This window comes from Podarcis muralis, chromosome 1 (genome assembly GCF_964188315.1).
Source record: "Podarcis muralis chromosome 1, rPodMur119.hap1.1, whole genome shotgun sequence".
Taxonomy (NCBI): domain Eukaryota; kingdom Metazoa; phylum Chordata; class Lepidosauria; order Squamata; family Lacertidae; genus Podarcis; species Podarcis muralis.
The window spans coordinates 41,203,001-41,224,677 of NC_135655.1; the positions used below are offsets into that span (position 1 = coordinate 41,203,001).

Genomic DNA, 21,677 nt, shown 5'->3' on the forward strand with positions numbered 1-21,677 from the left:
CCTCTTTCTAACAGTCTACAGTTGTGTATAGAAGCAGCTGGTGTATAATCACAAAGCACACTGAAGATCAAAATTAAATCCGGTGATCAACTTGGTTGGCATGCTGCAAAAATACATTTCAGTTTGTTTTGTGCACAGCTGGCACTCGGTAGAATTTTATTTAGACAAACATATTTACTAGTAACATAAGACACAGGTGTCATCCCACAAACCCACCAACCTGTTTTCCTTTTTAATATAGCTGATAAACCATAGCAGATTGAACTAAAATATCACAAATGAGTAAAACGCAACGCAACTGTAAACTTTTGCACTGGATGTATTGCATTAATCTTCCAGTTAAGATTAAACGTTAAGTCAGGAGCATGGCAACTACATTTGCAAGAGCTGCAGCAATATTAGTTAGAGGAGGTAGCAGATGCATTGTCAAATCTGAAAAGCATAGGCCTACCGTGGCCGTAAACATTTCTAGGAGCTTGGAGTTATAAATATCTGAAGATGTCCTAAGCGGAGTGAGAGAACCAGGTAAAGTTATGCGAACTTAATTAAAGCAGTAGTAACATTTAGTATGTTTACTCGACACATTTAAATGAAACACAACAGAATATATTAGAAAATTTAAGTATTAAAAATGCTAGGTGTACATATTCACCATTTTGCTAACAACCTCCCTCTATGCCTAAATTTTAGTACTCTTAGGTCATACAGGTATTTAAGTAGTCAGTCAGTGGAAATATCCACTTAAATATATTTAAGTGTGCAAAATGTTTCAAAATGATTTGTACACAATTTGTGTAAACACCCTGATTTTTAATAAAGAGTTTCCATCCCTCTATACAGCATCTTTATATATTGGCTATAATGGTTTCTTACTACATTGGCTATTTGCAATACTAGTAGTTAAGGCCCCTTGCTATATACAGTTTCTCAGTAGTGCAACAAAAATAGTCTTTAATATCTTGATTAATATAGCAGACATATATCAGAGTTTCAATACAGCAAAATTGCAAAATTTCATAATATCTTGAAAATATACACATTTTTACAATTCATAAGAAAAACAAAGTTTAAAAAATATTTATGGCGACTGGTCTCTTGTGGTTCCTAGTAACTGGTTCTGCAATTCTGTCTTCACAATTAAGTTTTGCTGTTTTATACCATTATGCAGTAGAAATACTTTCACGACTTCATCCAGTAACTGAACAATCCCAAAATGCAGCAAAGGCATACGTATAGTTTTCATAGTGCACTTTCACCTCATTGAAGTAAAGGTTGCTCCTATTAGAAATTTTTCCACTTCAATGTGAAGCAGATGGATTTTAGTGGTTGAATTAAACAGTCTGGCGGTCTAGTCCTCTCCTGCCAAAGACAGTTCTCAGAAGAGATGTCCTTTTGGAAACAGTACATAGTTCAGGATTACTTGAAGGGCTTCTTAGCCAACACACACTACATGTACACATACACTTGTCCTCCAGGAATGTCAGTGCAGCTGTAATAAATAAGCATCCACATCCTTAAAAAAAAGAGAGAGAGAGAATTAAATTAATTCAAAGAGCCATTCACTGCACAAAGTAGGGCTAGAATATAAGAAGAGGCAACCACTGACTATTTGAATTGATGCAGCCAAATATCATTTGCTTCTGGACAAAAATGTCACTTTTGAAGAATCTCTTTTACACAGATATCACTAGAATTTAGTGAACGTGTTCTACATGAGTATCTCACCTTGCTCATAGAAAGCCATATGAATAGGAGTGTACCCCACCCACTGCAGGCGCCACCCCAAGAATCTGAAATGTTGCATGGGAGTTGTTGCTCTAGGGTGAGATGTTGAACTATTCAGTTCCCCTGTACAAACCGTCCCCTGCTTCTTCCAGCAATAGATGCTATGCTAAAGCACATATCTTGGGAAATCCTTCCCTTCTGCACATGGATTCTTTCATTCTCCCTTCTAGAATTGTTCCAAGCCCTTGAGCAAGTGCTACCGAAACAGAGAAAAGTGCATCTTTTGTTTTTGTGTCCTCTACTTTGGAGAGTGCGAGCGCGATACAAGCCCTCTTCAGGCATTACTGACAAAGGTTAAGTTACCATGCAGGGAGTAGGGGGAGATCAGAGAGTATACTCTAGCTCTGCCTTCCTTGTAGATGTCAACCTTGTGATATAACCCTGGAAAGCTGGGGGGGGGGGGGTACCAAGAATGGCCAAGAGGGGACAAGTGTACTGAGATGCTGTCAGTCGTTTTGCACTCTGCACATGCTTAGAAACACTGGGCCCATAACCTGTCAGTGTTTGTAAAAAGCAAAAAAAAAGGCTCTGACCTCCCTTTGTTGCCTCAGCCTGATCCTCAGACCCTTGTTGGCATAAAAGAGTCCACAAGAAGAATATCCTTGCAGAGTACTTTCTGCTTTTATTCTTAAAAGTCTTTCTGCAAAAGCGACTGACCAACTGTACACACAACACTACCAGCTTTCACTAACCAACCAACCCAACCACAAACTAACATTTCTCACTCTATATATACAACCTGGTGTAGGCCGCTGACTCATGCTGGCCCAGCTTTTTAAGCATTAAAGAAACAGTGGCCAATTTTTAGCCATGACAGCCCCCTCATATGTGGCAACTTAATAACACCTGAAGAAGTCTGCAGGCAGGAGGAGCTTCAGTAATGCATGGGCAAGGATAAGATTCTTTCCTCCTCAACCATACATGTTTCTTTCATGAGAGCTGGTGCAGAATCAGCACTAGGAAACTGAGATAGAACCAGAAAGACTCTGGTTTGAATTTCACCTGTACAAGGAGCTCACTAAGCTGATTAAGCACTTCACATTCGATCTCAGCCCTCTATCTGCAATATAGACATAATACTACAATTGCTTCTCACAGGGCTATGACAAGGTTGACAAGATAATGTGAAGCCTTTGGAATTGCTTCAAGGATTGTTATGATTATGTCTTCTCTTCCTTTTCATTTGAGCCATGTACACGGCTCCCTCCTCTAATAGAAAGGAAAGCAATTGATACTTCTGCAGCTGGTCCAGAATAAAGAAAACAAGGATCAGGCTGATCAAGCAAAAGAGCCAAGGGATGAGAAATGGTTACCAAGCAAAGACTGAGGAGCAGACCCACGATAAAGAATAAGCCAAATTTATTCAATCCAACTTACTAATGGGCTACTTTAAAAGTGACAAAGACTGAGGAGAGTGAGAGCAGTTTGAAGAATTAACACAAGGGAAAGTCACCCCAACATTTTGCAGGCCCCAGTCACATTAACTAAACAAAGAGAAATAGCTGGTTGCTGTTTACATAGAGAATCAGACTTCCGAATGCTTAGTAGCACCCCACAAAATAAATCAGCTCACTACAGCTTAACTGTAATGGAGGCTGTATAATACTGAGACCACGAAGGAACACCACAAACACATTACCTTTGCTATATTACCCGTATATCCTGGAACCAAAGTAAGATGATTTTCTTGCTTCCACAATCCACTTAATTGTGTCTTTAAAATCTGAATATTTCTATGAAAGAAAGACAGACACATGGAATTATATTTTGGGCATCCCTAAAATTGAGCACCCCTTTACTATGGTAGTTTTTCCAACTTCCGTTCAGAAATTTAAAAATACATATAGGTAAAAACTCAATATATTTTTTAAAAGATTAATGGGGGGGAACTTAGTCTAAGGAGAAACTTCCCCCAGTTTTTATGCATAGAACTGTTAGTTAATAGAGAAAGCAAAATGTAATGAAACATCCTGGGAGAAAAAGAATCTCAAACTATATTGTTTAATTTGATCGATTTCAGTGCTGCTCCAAGCAATCGGAACCCAAAAATCTAGTTCTGACCTGAGAACAGGAGGGTACATTGTAGTGATTTTAAAAATATGGAAAAAATGTTTCAGGCACTCAATTTTTTAATGATTTCCTCAATAATCCAGTTGTTAAAATTATTGCTAGTGCTTTGATTAGGTCTTTATTTTTCAAATAATCACCCCAAAAGCATTTAGATGCCCCCCCCCGCCATCAAACCACATTATCTACATCTGCAATTGAGATGTGGGTTATTTTAAATATTGTCTTGTGGTTTGATTCTACATATATTTAAGGAAATTTTTAAAAATGTTTTAAAGAAACCAACTGAATATACTGAAAAACCTATTCTCCTATATCATGCTAAACTATCCCATTCACCTGGAAGCTTCTTGCATTTCTGATCCATACTCATGAACACATTAGTAGGGATTAACAGATTTAAACTATGCTACATACTTACTATACGTTTAATATAATTTTTCCTGTCATAGCTTCCACTAAAGAATGCTAAGAACTGTAGTTTGAAGAGGTTCTGAGATGATCCTATTAGAGATCACTGTCTCCTCAGAAAACCAGTTTTCCTCAAAGCTGAATGGCATGTTAAAGCAGTTTATAGTGTGGATATGTCCTTAGACATATTTTCATTTAGTCCATGGATTATTCTATTTTCAAAAATAAACTTGTAAAACTAGGTTTTCAATGTGTGTGGGGGGGAATATAGCAAAATATTTTTAAAGCATTCAAAGACAGTGAAGTATCCCTGCCTTTTTGCAACAACAGCCAATTTTAAGCAGTTACCTAATAGTTACAAAACCATATTTTTCTTTTGAAACACAAGTTGCCATATTCTTTCAACATTTTATTAAAAGAAGATCTGAGATTAAATTAAAGTCTCTTTTACAAAGCCTCAGTTGTGTATTAAAGCTAAAGTATTTTATGTTTGTAAACTGCCATGGGGCTCCTTTGAGGGCCATAAGGTAGCATATAAATATTTTTATAAAGACTAACAAATTCAATATTTGGGTCCCTTCCACTGATGCCCACCCAATTGTGCAATGGATTTCTGCTTGCGTAATGGGACGTACCCTTCATCTCTCTTCCCTATACCCTGCTGGTGAACCCCCCCCCCCCAAAAAAAAATCTGGTCCAGAAGAAGGGAAAAGAAGAAGAAATCACACTATATGAGTGGAAGTTAACTACATAATATCTGTAGATGTCTTGACATCATCTCCTATGAACAATGACTGCCACTCTATTGCAGTTTCCAGCTATAAACCATGCTTGGAGTTTGACATTTTAAGAATATTGCTTATAGTACACTGTGCGTATTATATTAAACAAAGCATTTCCAGGTACTATGGCTGTTTCAACAATTGCTAATCTGCAAAGCCTTGGAATATTCTGCAACTGTAAAGCAAAAAACAGAGTGAATTTAAAAAGCAAGAAATGTAAGTCATATTAAGTGCCATACTGTCATGAGCTTTAAAAAGCGTAACTTACCCATCCTCTATTTTTTCTGCATGGGCAGAAAGCTCTGGCCACCACCTCTTAATAACAGCTTGGAGCCAATTTAAGCCAACGATCACATATCTGAAATGATTTTATTTTGAATTACAAAAAATGCTGCAGAGGAGTTTAAACCCAAGAAGACAGAAAATTCGTTTGCAAAATGTTCCTCCATAGAAACAGGAGGAAAATGGAATTAAGAAAGTTGTTACAGAAGGAACTTTCCACAATATGTGAATAAGTGCCATAGGCATTTTCTCCTCATAAGCAAAGTAGAAGAGTTTTGCTTCATACACTAAATCCAAATGATCACTTTATTTGGTACTTGGGAGGAATTTTGTTCTGGATTGCTTTGGCTAGCTACCTGAGGGTTTCATTCTTTGTGCATCTTTCTTTGTAAACGGGAGTAAGCAAAATGAATCTATTGCTTGATTAGAGCTACAGGTGGCAACCTTTTTTGCACATGTCAACTTCCGCCGCATGGGTCCATTTAGGCCCGGAAGAGGGTGGGACAGGGGCATAACAGGCTTGTGCACACCGACATGCACAGGGACCAGGGGCGGAATCCCTGTGCAAAATGGTTGCCACCTATACTTTCTGAATTGTGATGAGCACATACAACATGACTATTTTCAGCATGTTACAAGCAGAAAATATGCAATCAAGATGATGATGGTTGAGAGTGTGCATGCACATGGATAATAGTGTTGTAGATTGATTAGCCTTGCATATCATTTTATAAATAATAAGTTTTAAATCAATTTACTATATAAATACAATAAATCATAACGAAAATGTATAAACCAATACGCAATATCAATACAGTAACAATGATAAAACCACACCAAAGCTTGGATTAAGTAACTGTAACATCAATATAATCAAAGCTGCCCATATACCTGGGAGAATGAAAATGCTTTAACCTGGCACTGAAATTACCGTATTTTTCGCTCTATAGGACACGCTCTATAGTGCGCACCGACCCCTCTCGCTCTCCAGGCTTCAGGCAGCTATCCACAAGCCTTCGGAGCCCAGTGGGAGTTCCTGCCAGGCTCCGAAGGCTTGCGGAAAGCAGCCTGAAGCCCAAGGAGCGCAGCGCCAACTGCCGCTGCGCTCCCCGGGCTTCAGGCAGTTATCTGCAAGCCTTCGGAGTGCAGCAGGAGTTCCTGCTGCGCTCGAAAGGCTTGCGGATAGCTGCCTGTTCTGGGGGCTGGGGAAGCTCGGGCTTCCCCGCCCCCAGCCCCGCAAGCTCCAGGAGTGGCGGTGAGGTTGCGCGCAATCTTGCCGCCGCTCCTGGACCTGTTGTGGGGGCTGGGGTCAGGGGAAGCTCGGGCTTCCCCTGCCCCAGCCCCGCGGCTAAGAACAAAGCCGCGCGCAGCCTCTCCCGGCTGGAGAGGTTGTGCGTGGCTAAAGAGGAAGCCAAGACAGCGAGCGGGATGGATCCCGCTCGCTGTCTTGGCTTCTTTGCTCTTTGGGGCTGAGGGGAGGGGGAAATAAATTATTTTTTCTTTATTCCCCCCCCCCTAAAAACTAGGTGCGCCCTATGGTCCGGTGCACCCTATGGAGCGAAAAATATGGTACATTAAAGTGGGCACCATGAGTATCTTCCTGGGAGCAACATTCCAAAGACTGGAGGAAGCTATTACAGGGAAGATTTGCAGTGCTTTTTTGGCTGGGGGGTGGAGAGATGGAAAAACAGAGAAGAGCCTCAGATGGCAAACACAGTGTCTGAGAAAGTTCATATGAGACAAGGCAGTCCTTTAGGTAATTGGGTTCTGACCTGCATGGAACTTTAATAATGGTGAAAACCAGTGCTTTGAACTGAGCTCAGAAGCTAGTTGAAAGCCAATGCAGTTGGGCCAAAACAGATGCTCTAGGTTTACGCCTTCCAGTTTTTATTAACAGTCTGGCCACTACATTTCAAACAGTCCTCAAAGGAAGCCCCACATACAACACATTGCAGTAATCCAGCCTAGACCAGAATGTAGACAGCTGAAGTAAAGCTATCCCCATCTAGAAAAGGTCATAGCTGGACAACAGCCAAAGTTGGTGAAAGATACTCTATCCCATGGATGTCACGTGGGCTTCTAGTGGCAATGTTGGAGCTAAGAATACCCTCAAGATGTGGACCTGCTCCTTCAGGGAGAGTGAGATGGCATCCAGAACAGGATCCACTTCACTCATCCAGTCAGAGGAATCAACTTGCAGTGTCTCAAATCTTGTCTCGAACCAGATTCAGTTTATTGGCTCTCGCCTAGTCCATTACTGAGGCCAGACAGCATATCCACTGCAACACCTACTCGAGCTATAAAGGAAAAACAGTGCTGCGTGTGATCAGCAGCACACTCTAAAACTCTGGATAATTCCCACTCAGCTGTATCTTAAAGACGCCAAATAGAATGGATTATAAGACTGAACCCTGCAGAGCTCTACACAGGAGACTCTTGACCATGGCATTGTTCTGGAGTGCGCCATCCAGATAGGAGAGGAACCACTGCAAAATAATGCCTCTAGCTCCTGTCCTGGCTAGGCACTCTAGAACAATATCATTGTCAAGAATACCAGAGGAAGAGAAGCCTCAGTAGGAACAGACTCCCCGCCCTGTCTTTCTTCCAACACAGGCAATCATATAGGGTGACCAAGGCAGTCTCAGAACTGAAGCCCACAGTCCCCTTAGCACAAAGAGAGCTTTAAAAATTGGACCAGCCAGTGAAAGAAGATTAACCTTTATTTTGTCAGCATCTAAACATTCATATGAAGAGAATTATATTTTAAAACTTACTCTTCAAATTTGCTCTTAAGCAGTGATCTAACTAATGGTAGAAGGTCTACACAGCAGCCCACAGAAATATATGGTTTTTCTTCCTGTAAACTGAAACAAGATAATGTCAGTATACATAAACTTGCTCTTATAAATCTGAGCTCCACAAACCCCTACCCCAGGTGTATTTTTTACCTGCTGGTAAGAACAGGAAGGCAGTCTACCACTACACCCAGATCTTGTATCCTGGAAACATCAGTAAAAAAAATGTACACTATTAGACACAGCTCTATGTAATTCTTCTAGACTAGAAACTTTTAAGCTCAAGAATTCGTGAGCCAGCACATGCATTTAAATACAGCAGACTAAGAATAGCTGCAGTAAAAAAAGAAAAGAAAAAAGACGACATGCAAACTTTACACAGCATCTGTATTTGAGTCCAACAAGTTTTAGAGTCCTGCTGTCTCCTTTCAGTGGATACTTGCAAAAGTAGTACATGGGCCATTGAGGTGAATGGGAGGTCTGTGCATGATTTCTACATTCCTATCCAGCCCTCTGCCTCTGAGGGAGTGGGGATCCTCCACATACAAGCACTGAAACCACTGTGGACTGGATTATACCAGTGATATTTTTCATATTTACCTTATTAAATAGGCTACGAGCTCGCTTATACTTCTTCTCCTCCAGAAAGTTAAAGCTACATTCAACCGGAGGTTTCTACTGAAGAGAACCTGTGCCATAGTATCATGATCTTCTGAAACCTAGAGACATGGGAACAATTTAGCCACTATGAACCAACAGCTGTCAACCTATACTGTTTGTATCCTGCTGGTTCTTATTACAGCTATCATGTACAGTTCCTTACAGGCTATCTGACCAACATTTTAAAATATAATGGTTACAAAATCCAAGCCCTACTAAACAACTAAGACTGGAAGTAAGCCAGTTTTCATTTTAAAACAAGTATCACGTAACATTTAACTTACCTCTGAAAAAAATCCACTGTACTTTGATGATGGACTTTCTGTTTGAGATCGGCCAGAATCACTGGAGTTTAGTAAGAAAGTACGACCGTCAGCAGGCAGTTTTGCTGGCAGATCAGCTGCACATGCCAGTTCATTTTCCTTATTTGCCATGTCACGGCTCTTGACTTTCGGGAGCTGTTTCTTTCTGAAACAAGGCTTTGGAGTATAGTAGTGAGCTTTTCTTCTGCAATATACTACTTTGAACAGAGGATGGGGGCTGGTCAATGTTTGCCCAGCAGTTGTTCTGCAAAAACAAAATAATGAGTTTAGTATCTAGTCAGAATCATTATGTATAGTGCATGCTGTGTTATGATATTTTGCAGTAAGGTTTTATCTACCATAGTAGCATCCTGCATTGAGTTTTATAACATTTTTTATTCAAGGAGGACTGAACTGACACAATTTAAATCTGCAATCTGACTTACATGAGAAACACTTTTATCAATTACTTTGGTAATATGAGTGTCAGGATCTGAACAATCTTTAATGTATCATTACTCTGATGCAAAATGGGCACTTGGATAGTGATGCGGGGGTATTAAACACTGCATTAACTCATTTACTAGAAAGCCAAAGATACTGATCCAGTTCGCACATAATGCTAACCCAAACCATGGCTAAACGCAAACATGCAAGCATGTAAAAACTGTGGCTGCTTTGCCCCTCCCCAAGTCATTCTGCTGTTACATAACCCAGAGCTAAGCCATGGTTTGCGGTTTGCTTTGCTCCAGACAAACCAAGTGGTAACTAAAAAAACCCCCTGAGTTATTGCTAAACTAATTTCTAAGAAACTGGGCTAAAAGATGCTCATTCAGTATTCTTCACTGATAATTGGAAAAGGGACTTGTCTAAATTGATCAGTTGTAGAATTCTGTCTCCAAGATTAAGAGAAGCAGCTCTTACCTGCCTGTGGAAGAAGCCAAATGTTTTGCAGATTTCTTACCCTAGAAATAAACAGCATATATGTTATAACCAAGAATGAAAAAACATACTATTAATTTTCTATGTGTCTGGATTTTCTGTTTTTTTCCTCCTTGTTTCAATTGTTGTATACAACAAGCATTTGGGGAAAATACATTTATGGCTGCTCTGAGCATCTAGCTGAGGGACATGATATTGTGACATCCATGGCAAGAGGTGGGATTATGACATCAGAGAAAACTTTGTATTACAACCTGTGTTATAATATCAGTCTTTACTAATAAAATGTGGCGGAAAGAGTACACTTGATTGCCAGGGTCTTAGATAAGTCTGCCAACAGCTTGAGAAGGTAATATGGTTGAGGATGATTTCTTCAGCACACCAAGTGAGCTATTATCTGTCATATTATCAATACGTTTATAGTGAGACCGTTCAGCATTTGAATGTTCTAACATTTGATATTCTGACTCATCGGGACTCCCCACAAAAAGGTAAGGTAACAATACAAACCACTTTTCTGTTGCTACCTTTGGTGTTATAAATTAAAAGGGCATTTTCACTCACAATCCTTTTGGTAGTGGACAGCATGGTTTTGGAAGAAAATGGTTTCTCATGTTTTAACTGTGTTGCTATCAAACACGTAGAATTCATCACCTATCCCTATTGCTTTTAATTTGTTTAGGCTCATTTTTGTGCTTTTCACATTTTACCCCAAACGTGGAAAGCTTCCTTCTTCAACTGAATGCACATTCACAATCATGCTCCATGAATTGAATCACCTCACACTGACTCAAAATAATGTAAGAGTGCAATAGATGGATGGGTTACAAGGAGGGGTGTAGAAGGAAAAAGAAGCTATTTGTCAAGTAGATCTTACCCCTGAAGGTTCAGTTATAAAGAAGGGCTCATGCTAATGCAACACTACTTGGCAAATTAGTGAGAACACCTTCCCCATGTTGAAATGGGTAGATAGGTAGATCTATCAAAATATTTCTAGAAATTAGCAGCCATTTTCTGTATTTGCCTCTTCTGGATGGCCTAAGCATGTTCTTTATAAGCCCATCATTTCATTCTATTTAGAAACATAAACTAGTGAATCATGACAATCATGCACTCTTTATAAGAAAATATTTATGAAGGCTGTCAACCACACCCCCTTCACGATGGCATCTGGTTTGGCTGAAGAGGTTCTTATACCTGTTGTCAGTGATGTGGACCAGCAAGTTTTCCAATGCTTATTTTTTCTCATGGAAATTTTTCTATTTTATAAATTCATTGGTAACAATGAATGGATGCCAGTTTAATATACAATATTTGGCAGCCTTGACTGTTTAAATGTTTTTTCCCTCTTTGTTAACTAAATACAAATAAAATAAACACGTTAAATTATATAACTCTCTAGGGCAGCCTTTCTCAACCTTGGGTCCTCCAATGTTGTTTGACTACAACTCCCATCATCCCTAGCTAGCAGGACCAGTGGTCAAGTATGATGGAAACTGTAGTTCAACAACTAGGGACCCATGGTTGAGAAAGGCTGTTCTAAGGGGCCTGGCAATTTCCTAATGCAAGGCTGATTAAAAAACAACAACACAAACAGTTATACGTGTTTTATAATTGTAATAGTTTTATTTGTTAAAAACTGTAAATAAAAAAGCAACTGGAGCTACTGGGTATTTGTAGTTCTTCCTGATTATAATATTGGAACTAATGACCCTTTACAGCTCTGAATGGGAGGTCACTCACAACTCACAACACACAACACAACAATAGAACTAGCTCTGTATGTCTTGCATTAGAAAACTAGTTATATGATCTAGATGAAAACGTAAAAGCTTACCTCCTTCATGTTCTCATTAATGGAATAAGAACTCCTTTTTCTAGGGAGATCAACAGGACGACCGTCACTATACAATAGCATTCGTTTTCTAACATTTTGGGCTTCAGTTGCCATAATATCCAAAATCCCTGGTTTTCAAGACAAAGGTAAAGTTAATTTTCACTCTTAACATTATCTGTCAATCCCACAGTAATCTGAATGAGATTTAATGAAGACATTATTTATTTAGCACATTAGATGCAATCTACAGGGAAGTCTCTAAAACTGTATCAGCTGTAAGTGATAGGTACTTAACTAATACATGCCCTGTGGATACTATGATGGAGATTTTGAAAAACCTCATCAGTGATGTGGTCCAATAAGGACACCTGAAGTTTCTGCACTGTTTAGTATTATTTAAATATTTATACAGCACACTTTCAAAAAAACACAGCAAGGTGCTGTACAACATGAAATATTCACACAATTAATATTCAGAATATGTCAATGCACATTGGTTAATTCAGTCCAAAGATCTGCTAACACCTAAGATCAATCTCACTGCTGTCATCATTAAAAAAAAAAAAATTCAAAGGGATCCATCTGGATACTATTATCTGCCATAGGCTATACAGTGCCAACCTTCTAACTAAGCGCTTGACAGTTTCTTCTCTTCAGCACTGGCTTATAACTCCTCAGTTAATAAATAACATTAATATAATTTGGTTTCAGAAACATAAAAACCACAGACAATTTGAAGTCTAGCATAAAGGCCATTAAATTTGGTATTTTATTTTAAATAAATAAACATGAAATAAAATTAGTGATTTGCGGTCCTCATCTCATAAGCTTTTGTTTCCTTCTCTCAAAATAATCCTTGGGAATCCTTATAAATCAATTTCAGATCTGCACAACCATCCTCTGGAGCCTAAGGTAGAAGCATACTATGGAGGGCAATGTTCCATTGCAAAGATGCTTTGTGCACAGTCTATAAATAGGTAATCAGCTCTTCAGTCTTACTGGACTGAAGTAGAGCTGCTGCTTCCTTAAAAATGCTCCTTCAGAACAAGTGCATTAGGTAAAGAAAACAGGAAAGTAGAAATTCACGCCAATGCAATACCTTTTTCTGAATGTTAATATCTATGCAGCAGTAACAGAAGTACAAACCATCTGGTTTACCTATCCCGACCACTTTATTGCATAGAATATCACAATGTGACACGGCCTTCTATGTAAGTTACTAACTTGCAAAAATGTTATTAGCCAGCTGGGGGCTGGCTGGAAAGATGCACAGCATTTCTAAGCCAGGTGGGAAAGAGGGCTGGAGTGTTTCATCTCTCTTCCATCAGCCTACTCAACTGCCTGAGCAGAATTCCTGGTCACCTACAGCAGCTACCAAACTAGTGCTCAAATACTAGAGTGAGGGCATAACCCAGTGAATATGTAAAGAAGTCTTTAAAATACAGCGGTACCTCTAGTTGCGGACTTAATCCATTTCGGGGTGCTGTTTGCCCCCTGAAAAGCCTGCAACTAGAGCGCCTCTTCTGCGCATGTACGCGGCATGATAGAGTGCTCCTGCGCATGCGCGGGTGGCGAACCTGGAAGTAAACACTTCCAGGTTTGCCGCATTCGTAAGCTGAAAGTCTGTAAGAAGAGCGGAAAGCAACATGATGTATGACTGTACCAACAAATATTACAATAAAATAGTTACTAGGTACTGCTTCAGATTTGTTTGAAGATCTAGGCTATAAGTGTACAGTGGTACACTTTATGAATGTAATCCGTTCCGGAAGTCCATTCTTAAACCAAAACCGCTCATAAACCAAGGCATGCTTTCCCTAATGAGGCCTCCCACCGCTGGTGCCCTTCCACCTTTCGGCTTCCATTTGTAGACCAAGGTAAAGTTCGCTAACCGGAACACTACTTCCGGTTTTGCGGAGTTCTTATACCGAATAGTTCGTAAACAGGGCTGTTCTTAAACCGAGGTACCACTGGACTGCATTTAAGATATTATCAAATATTTCAGTTCAAGCACTTTTGGCTCCTGGAAAACATTTGAGATATTTATATGGTTCTTAAAGTCAACACGGGGCATTTCCTCATCTTGCACAATGGGTTGCAAATTCTGTAGCTACCAATTTCTCCTTATATCCTGAAGGACCAATCTTGTTTTGAATATAGCTGTTTTGTGCAAGTGCACTTTTGCATAAAACAGCTGTATTAGAAATAAAAAACATACATAGGTACTGTGGATGTCTTCAGCAGCCACCAGCAGAAATAGGCATGCTTATCCTCTGAGATAAATGGAAACAAAATGGCTAGTTTGCTCTCAGGCAAAGAGCAAACAGAAGTAGGTGGTGTGGCAATAGAGAAAGGACACAAGGAAACATCACCAAACATGCAAAGAACCAGAAACAAAAACATGATGTCACATTAAGCTTCAGTATGCACAGCATTCAGGCAATCATGCATTTTTTATGTTTGATAATTGCAGATCAGGAAAACTTGGATTAAATGACAAAAACCTATAGGTTGGCAATTGGCATTTGGACAAGATGCCGGCACACAGATGCCAAGAAAAACAAGTAGCTCTGAATTCACATTAAACTTCAGGTGCCACATGGATGGGCCCCTCAAGTATTTGTTAGTTTTATTTTTCCAGATATAACTCAAGCTAATCAGTGGCACTGTGGGTTAAAGCCTCAGCGCCTAGGACTTGCCGATCGAAAGGTCGGCGGTTCGAATCCCCGCGGCGGGGTGCGCTCCTGTTGCTCGGTCCCAGCGCCTGCCAACCTAGCAGTTCGAAAGCACTCCCGGGTGCAAGTAGATAAATAGGGACAGCTTACTAGCGGGAAGGTAAACAGCGTTCCGTGTGCTGCGCTGGCTCGCCAGATGCAGCTTGTCACGCTGGCCACGTGACCTGGAAGTGTCTTCGGACAGCGCTGGCCCCCGGCCTCTTGAGTGAGATGGGCGCACAACCCTAGAGTCTGTCAAGACTGGCCCATACGGGCAGGGGTACCTTTACCTTTACCTTTAATCAGATCCTAATAAATTTAGAGCAATGGAAATTAGTATTACATCAATTAACTACCACCCCCAGGCATACGTTGCAATGAGATTAGATAACCTGTATTTTGGGGGAAGTATAAATCGTGGTAGTACATGTGCTGGTTGTTTGTTTGTTTCTCAAATCAGAAAAATCCTGAATACTTTACAATGAAAGTGCACTTCTGTGTATGTCTTCTCAATTGATGTCCCACTGAGTTCAATGGGATTTACTCATGTGAAGTGTGTATAAGATTGCAGCCTAAATGAAATTCAGAGCTGTTCACTCCCTCTAAATCTGTGTCTCTTTCAAAACAAAACCTTAATTATCTTAATTAGCAAATTAAAAGTTGTCTAGCCAAAATCCTCAGCTCAGCTGAAATGATCAGTTATTATCACATGAGTAATCTACTGCAGTACCAATCAGCCTTTTCACAACTGAACCCTATGCCCATCAAATTAGTTCTCAGAGATGGAATTCTGTCACTACTTTCTTGTTATCAATTCAGCTTCATACATAAATAGCTCCAGTTCCTAGAAGAGCAATCCTAGTTTATAGCACATTGTGAAAATCATATCAACATTAAGCCTATAGCAGCCTTCAAAAGATAACAATATGCAGTTTTCTAGAGCTTGGAGCAGACATATTGGAAAACCTGGTCCTTGAGTTTGTTTCATTTGGGTGGGGGGAGACACCTCTCTGGCTCATGGACCAAATATAGCCCTCCAGTTCTATCAAGCTCTTGAGCAGGCTTCATCAACTTCGGCCCTCCAGATGATTTTGGCCTACAACTCCCATGATCCCTAGCTAGCAGGACCAGTGGTCAGGGATGATGGGAATTGTAGTCTCAAAACATCTGGAGGGCCGAGGTTGAGGAAGCCTGCTCCTGAGACACTCTCAAGCACAAATCCCTCACTGGCCCTGTTCACTCGCGCCTTCCTCACGTGCTTCTGCCTGGCTGGAATGTGCTCCAGAACCATGATATTGTACAGTGGTACCTCGGGTTACATACGCTTCAGGTTACAGACTCCGCTAACCCAGAAATAGTACCTCGGGTTAAGAACTTTGCTTCAGGATGAGAACAGAAATCGTGCTCCAGCGGCGCGGCAGCAGGAGGAGGCTCCATTAACTAAAGTGGTGCTTCAGGTTAAGAACAGTTTCAGGTTAAGAACGGACCTCTGGAACGAATTAAGTACTTAACCCGAGGTACCACTGTATCTTGTTTTCCAGAGTAGCAGTGTGTATGTAGACATGTATGTAACTTTGGACGTTTGTGTACTGTAGGTGAATTGCAGGCTTTGTACAGAACTAAGTCACATTTGTTGCTCTGTCCAATTTTTCCTCTAGCCTTGTCCATGCAGCCCCCCGAATGTCGCCCATGAGGAAATGTGGCTCCTGGGCTGAATAGGGTTACCTACCTCTGACTTACTTCCTCCTCCCTTCCAATCCCTTTCCTTTTGGGTTGTGCTTTTTTAGATAGCTTCAGATTGATCTGTGATCCACATGGTTCTCTCCCCCCCCCCCCGCCTGCCAATCAACGGGGTACTCTGCCAATTTCACAGCTAACTATGGTTAACATTAAATGTATAACTACAGCTGGCACCAAACCAAAGTTGGCAAACTCTTTGCAGTCTGCAATGATCAGTGGCCTGGTTTACACGTAACACAAAACCATAATTAAATGCCTCCTTCCCTAACCTGGTACCATCTGGGTGTTTCAGACTAAAAAACTTGCATAATCTCTGACCACTGGCCATTTTGGTCGAGACTAATTGTAGACCAAAACACTTAGAAGGCTCTGATTTGGGGAAGACTGGTTTAGTACTGTGTGTTCAAGCCTTGGGCTTTGTAGACCAAAACACTTAGAAGGCTCTGATTTGGGGAAGACTGGTTTAGTACTGTGTGTTCAAGCCTTGGGCTTGTGCATTTCCCTTTACCCTCCCTTATCACACATTCAAGGAGATCAAAAGCATCCATTTCTGTTTTGAGCTAATCACAGCTTTTAAGGTCCCGACAGAACCCAGCCAAATTGTACTTAGTGTTAACTATGCTTTACTGTAACAAGCCAGGTTCATTAACCACAACGTCAGCTCATTTCAATAAACTACAGGCAACACTAACCGCAGTTATTCTGTGACAGGCAAGTACAAGAAGATGGGTAAAGTGCTGCAATTATCCACAAGACTGTCTATATGCAATGCACATAGTAACACTTTTAAAGTAATTGATCAGGCAGCATTATATCTTAAGGGTTTCAAAAGTTAACAAAATAGACAATCCTCAGAAGAGAGACTTCATGAACTTTTTGCAGTGCACTTCCACGATGTGAATATTTTCCCATCACCATCAGGCCTAGGTTATCCTCCTTTTGGTAGATGGATGCAGGTCTTCTGCACCAAAACTGAAGGAAAGGGAAGGTCAATAGAAGCACTAAAGTAAGCAACTTCTGGAAGTCAGGAAAAAAGCTGGCCTCACATGATTAATTAGATCATGCTGCTTTCTATGTCATCTTAAAAATAAATAAAAATCAATACTTTCAATTTTAGAAAGGTTCTTTTTTCCTTGTCCAGTTTTCAAGCTAATGCCAAAGGCAGACTAAATGCAGGTTTTAAAAAAATATGGACTTTAAAAAAATACAACCCTGTACTTGCCACCCAAAATTATATAGTCAACAAAAAACTTCACCATGTGATCACATGAAACTCAAACACTGTGAGCAGCGTGTAATGTGGACAACCTATGTCTGCTTTGTAGGGTGCATCAAAAGGGGGGGGGGAAGAGCTAAGGAGGTTTGTGGGCTGAAGTACTTCTAAAATAAGTGAAAGTAATAAAAATGAAAAGGATAACAAAACACAGATAAACAGCAAAATTATTCCTTATGCTTTTCCTTATGTTCAGGGAAGTTTTTAATACTTAATGCTGTATTGTGTTTCAATATTCAGTTGGGAGCCGCCCAGAGTGGCTGGGGAAACCCAGCCAGATGGGTGGCGTATAAATAATAATTATTAATAATAATAATAATTCCCAAATCCATTTTTTATCAAATGCAGATAATCCACTGATTGTCAGGAATTTATGGTAACACATGGATAGATGTTTTCAACATAGTACTTTACCACAGAATTAAAAACCTTCTGAGAAAAATGTTAGCATCCTTATGCCACAGTGATCAGTACCCCGTTAAACCTGACAGTGCAAAGATTTATGCTTGCACAGTGCAAGTTCCCCCCTCTCCCTCTCCCTCCCTATCTGCAGCCCCGAAATCTTTTATGGATTTCCCCCTAATCATTGAGAACAGATTTGGGGACGGCACAGGGAGCACATAGAGGGATGAAACAGCGAAGTCTTATTGTGTAAGGAGAAGTCATTGTACTGACAAGAAGGTCACTTAGTGCTACATTGGGTACAAGTCATAGGATATTCAACTGTGCTGTAGCACTTTTTAAAATCTTTCATGGTAAGAGAGGGATGTGCATTATCATTTCTTTAGTGGGTCAGATGAAGATCTTGTGAACCATGTGATGACGTACTGATCACTGTAGCATAAGAACATGTATTTTACTCAGAATAAGGTCCTTTATATTTGATGAGGCTTACTAATACATGCCTATTAATTTGATCAACCACTTTTAAATTGACTCTCTTCAGGCACACTGATACTAGTGGCTCCCCCTCAATGCAACCATGCATTGTTGCACAGGTAAACTGGAGGGGCGGTGCATGCCCTCATGAACGACTTGGAAGAAGGATAGATTACAAAATGTAAAACATACTGGGGGAAAAGTATGTTAGATTCTGCACATAAGGGTTGGAATGCTATGGTACTGGAGTTAAATCTATAGCAACATAATAATAGTGTGAACTACAGCAAAATGTTAAGATTCTTAGGTACTGGTAGAATTAGCAAGGTCCAGCAAACAAAGTTGGAGGAATGAAACTACCTGGATGTGAAACAGGTTCAAGTTCTCCTATTAACAGAAAGTGGCTTTGAGGACTCCCCCTGGCTATGTTTCTATTGCTCCACCTGCTAAGAGCTTGGAATACTTAGGCACCTTGCATATAGTTTTAGGGAACTACCATCTAATCACTGCCCCACTTGCCTGACTGCATTGTCTCTAACCCTATATGATTTACTTGCATTTCCACCTTCTCATCTCCACCCCAATACACTCTTCCCCCTTGTCAAAATCTATAAAAAAATTGTCCAGTAGCACCATGGAGACCAACTAAGTTTGCTCTTGATAGAAGCTTTTGTGTATATATTTCAACAGTGTCAGCCAACATAGCTACCAACCTGAATCTTCCCCCTTGTGTTACACCTCTCCCCTCCTCCAGATCTAAGGAGAAGCCACAAGGCACAGTGAGCCCTTGCACTATTTTACACTGCATGACATTATTGACAGAAGGCATCATAGTTCAGAGACAGCACATCCACTCTGCATGCAGATTCAATCCCTAAGCATCTCAAGGCAGTTCTGAGAGACTCCTACCCAAAAACCTAGAGCGCCACTGCCCATCGGCATAGACAACACTGAAGTTAGATGGACCAGTCTGTCCACCGGTTTCTTACGGTCCCTATTCTAAGCATTGTTACCCAGAACCTAATTTCACCCAGCCCAATAGGGTTTTACTCGCTTGTAAGAGTGCACAGGCAAGCAACCTTAAACACGTGGTACATCCAAAATAAAGTTCCTGATGTAAATGCAGGAGGGAAGGGAGCCTGAAAGAAAACCGGGTGTGTGTGTGTCATCCTTCTGTCTCCCGAATTAGGTGCTTGAGTGTTAAAAGGATAGTGCACCTCAATTTCTTCAGTTTTTAAAAATAGTTTTACAGCGCATACTCACGAGCTGGGGGGGAATGGGGAATGGGGAATCCAACACAAATGCAGCCTCCTCAACAGGCAGCATGACAGTGGGTGGCTGGCAGGCAGGTAGGAACTAGCCAGCCTCACCCCCGCCCATTAGCACTCCTCCCAACAGGAGCAGAGAGCGAGGTGGGCCCTTCCTCGCCCAGGGGGAATGAAAGGAAACTATAAAGCGAGGAAGAAGCAGAGCGCCCGGGCGAGGGAGAAGGGGCGGCGGCACTGGCACTTTCCCCCTGCGGCCCCCGCTGGCTGCCCGGCTGCTGCTTCGCACCTGACCCGGGCCTGCGAGCACCAGCACGGAGGAGTAAGAAGGGGAACGCCTGGCTGGGACGGCCCGGCGGCAGCCACCGCCGGCTCCGGGGCCAGGGCCCACCGGGCGACCGCTCGCTCACCTGCGAGTGCTGCTCATGGTCCAGGCGCCGCGGGTTCTGCTGCTGGACGGGCCTTAAATGGGAGCCGCCGGGCGCGGCGGCGGCGGCGGCGGAGTCCTAGCGCCGGGGCCCACTCGGCGTAGCGAGCGCCATTCAAACGCCGCCGCAGTGCACGCTGGGACCGGAAAGTCCGGACAGGCGGGACGGTGAGGGAGGCGCCGTCACCAGCAGCGCTCTTCCCTCCCTCCCTCTCTCTCTCCCCAGCTGACTCGCGCTCCGGTCACGTGCAGCGCACACGACGCGGCGGGCCGGGGGACTCGGCCCTCGGGGCGCGCTCGCTCCTTAGGCTCTGCAAACTCGGAGGTGGGGGGAGGCGGCGTGTGTTGTTAAAGGAGTCAATACCGCGACTGCCTTGTCTTGCGACGAGGATACCCCGTGGGGAACCCCGAGGCGGCTGCCTCAGGCGCCCCCGCTGCCACTGGAGAAGTGGCAGGGAGTTCCGGGGACCTCTGGTGAGATCTCGCCCCCGTCTCCGCCGCCTCTCAGTTCTTCAGCGACTGGGGTCGGAGGCACCTGCTGTGGTGCTGAGAAGCTCCTCCATTGGATGCCGGTCCAACAGCAGTACCTGCAGCCAGGCAGGGCGGACTTTGGGCTTCCAAAAGCTCAGCGGCGCCCTGTGCGAAAGCCAACATTTGCCCCCCCCCCCACCTCTCGCCTTCCTCTCTAAGTCAAAGTTGGGGCATTCTTCCCATTCTGCCTCAAGCAGCAAAATGAATTGTGCCAGCCCTGCGGTCACCACCTCCCTTCCAAGGTTGCTACGTACGTTAGCCAAAGGCAGCCTCCCTCTCTGGTCAGCAGGCGTTTTGCTCTGTGGAGCTGTAGGAGCATGAAGTGGCTGTGGAAAGGCGCTCCTGAGCATCTTAGAGATTTCCCCGGCCAGCCTCCTGTGTAATCAGTCCTTCACGTTGTCCGTGAAGCTTGCTCCGCTCCTCCTCAGTCTTGCTTTCGTGCTCATGTGCTCTTTGCCTTACAGGCAAATAGTCAGAAAGTCGTCACACCACAGGGTTTTCAGGGCTCACTGCTTCTTCTCTAGATCCTAGTGTTCATTATACAGCACAGTCAACAGGATATTGTGCATAGTTACACTCAGAAGTCTGTCCCAGGTTAGCATCCATCTGCCTCTGGAGACAATGGAGGGTAAAGTCGAACTGTTGGAGAGTTATAGCGCCTGTTGTGAATGTAGAGACCTATATGGGAGAGACATGTTTTGTTGCAGTTAGGGCAGATGAAGGCATCCGGTTGTGCTGATTGGAGAGTTATAGCGCCTGTTGTGAATGTAGAGACCTATATGGGAGAGACATGTTTTGTTGCAGTTAGGGCAGATGAAGGCATCCGGTTGTGCTGATTCAGGTATACCATGGTTTTTCTTCTTTCTGTGCTCCTCCCAATGTTCATTCCTCAATAATCCTGTATGCATAGAACTGTAACTGTAAGTGCTTTAAGAATAAAGTGGACATATTTTGGGGTGGTTAAATCAAGCATCGTTATGATGTA

General features: G+C 42.1%; 1 protein-coding gene across 3 annotated transcripts; it reads right to left on the reverse strand.

Moving 5' to 3' along the window:
- Positions 1 to 122: 122 nt before the first annotated feature.
- On the reverse strand, positions 123 to 21,049 carry KATNBL1 (katanin regulatory subunit B1 like 1). Of its 3 annotated transcripts, XM_077926665.1 has the most exons (10): positions 20,145 to 20,328; positions 11,864 to 11,991; positions 10,009 to 10,049; positions 9,067 to 9,349; positions 8,723 to 8,841; positions 8,276 to 8,326; positions 8,102 to 8,191; positions 5,314 to 5,403; positions 3,425 to 3,518; positions 123 to 1,513 (listed from the first exon to the last, which is right to left on the reverse strand). In XM_077926665.1, the coding sequence occupies exons 2-10, from the start codon at positions 11,975 to 11,977 to the stop codon at positions 1,481 to 1,483; spliced, it is 915 nt and encodes a 304-aa protein (XP_077782791.1). In that variant the 5' UTR covers positions 11,978 to 11,991; positions 20,145 to 20,328; the 3' UTR covers positions 123 to 1,480. The 3 variants fall into 3 exon arrangements, with proteins under 3 accessions (XP_077782791.1, XP_077782785.1, XP_077782780.1); XM_077926659.1 differs by lacking the exons at positions 123 to 1,513; positions 20,145 to 20,328 and adding an exon at positions 20,947 to 21,049 and having other exon boundaries at positions 1,524 to 3,518; XM_077926654.1 differs by lacking the exon at positions 123 to 1,513 and having other exon boundaries at positions 1,525 to 3,518; positions 20,145 to 20,336.
- Positions 21,050 to 21,677: the final 628 nt, after the last annotated feature.

What these genes read in the sequence shown, in the direction of transcription:
- KATNBL1 (XM_077926659.1), bottom strand. Translation starts at nt 11,977, where the DNA reads ATGGCAACTGAAGCCCAAAATGTTAGAAAACGAATGCTATTGTATAGT. An exon ending in TTGGCTTCTTCCACAGGCAG is followed by an intron (nt 9,350 to 10,008) that starts GTAAGAGCTGCT and finishes TTGTTTTTGCAG; the next exon opens with AACAACTGCTGGGCAAACAT. An exon ending in ACAGTGGATTTTTTTCAGAG is followed by an intron (nt 8,842 to 9,066) that starts GTAAGTTAAATG and finishes CCATGTCTCTAG; the next exon opens with GTTTCAGAAGATCATGATAC.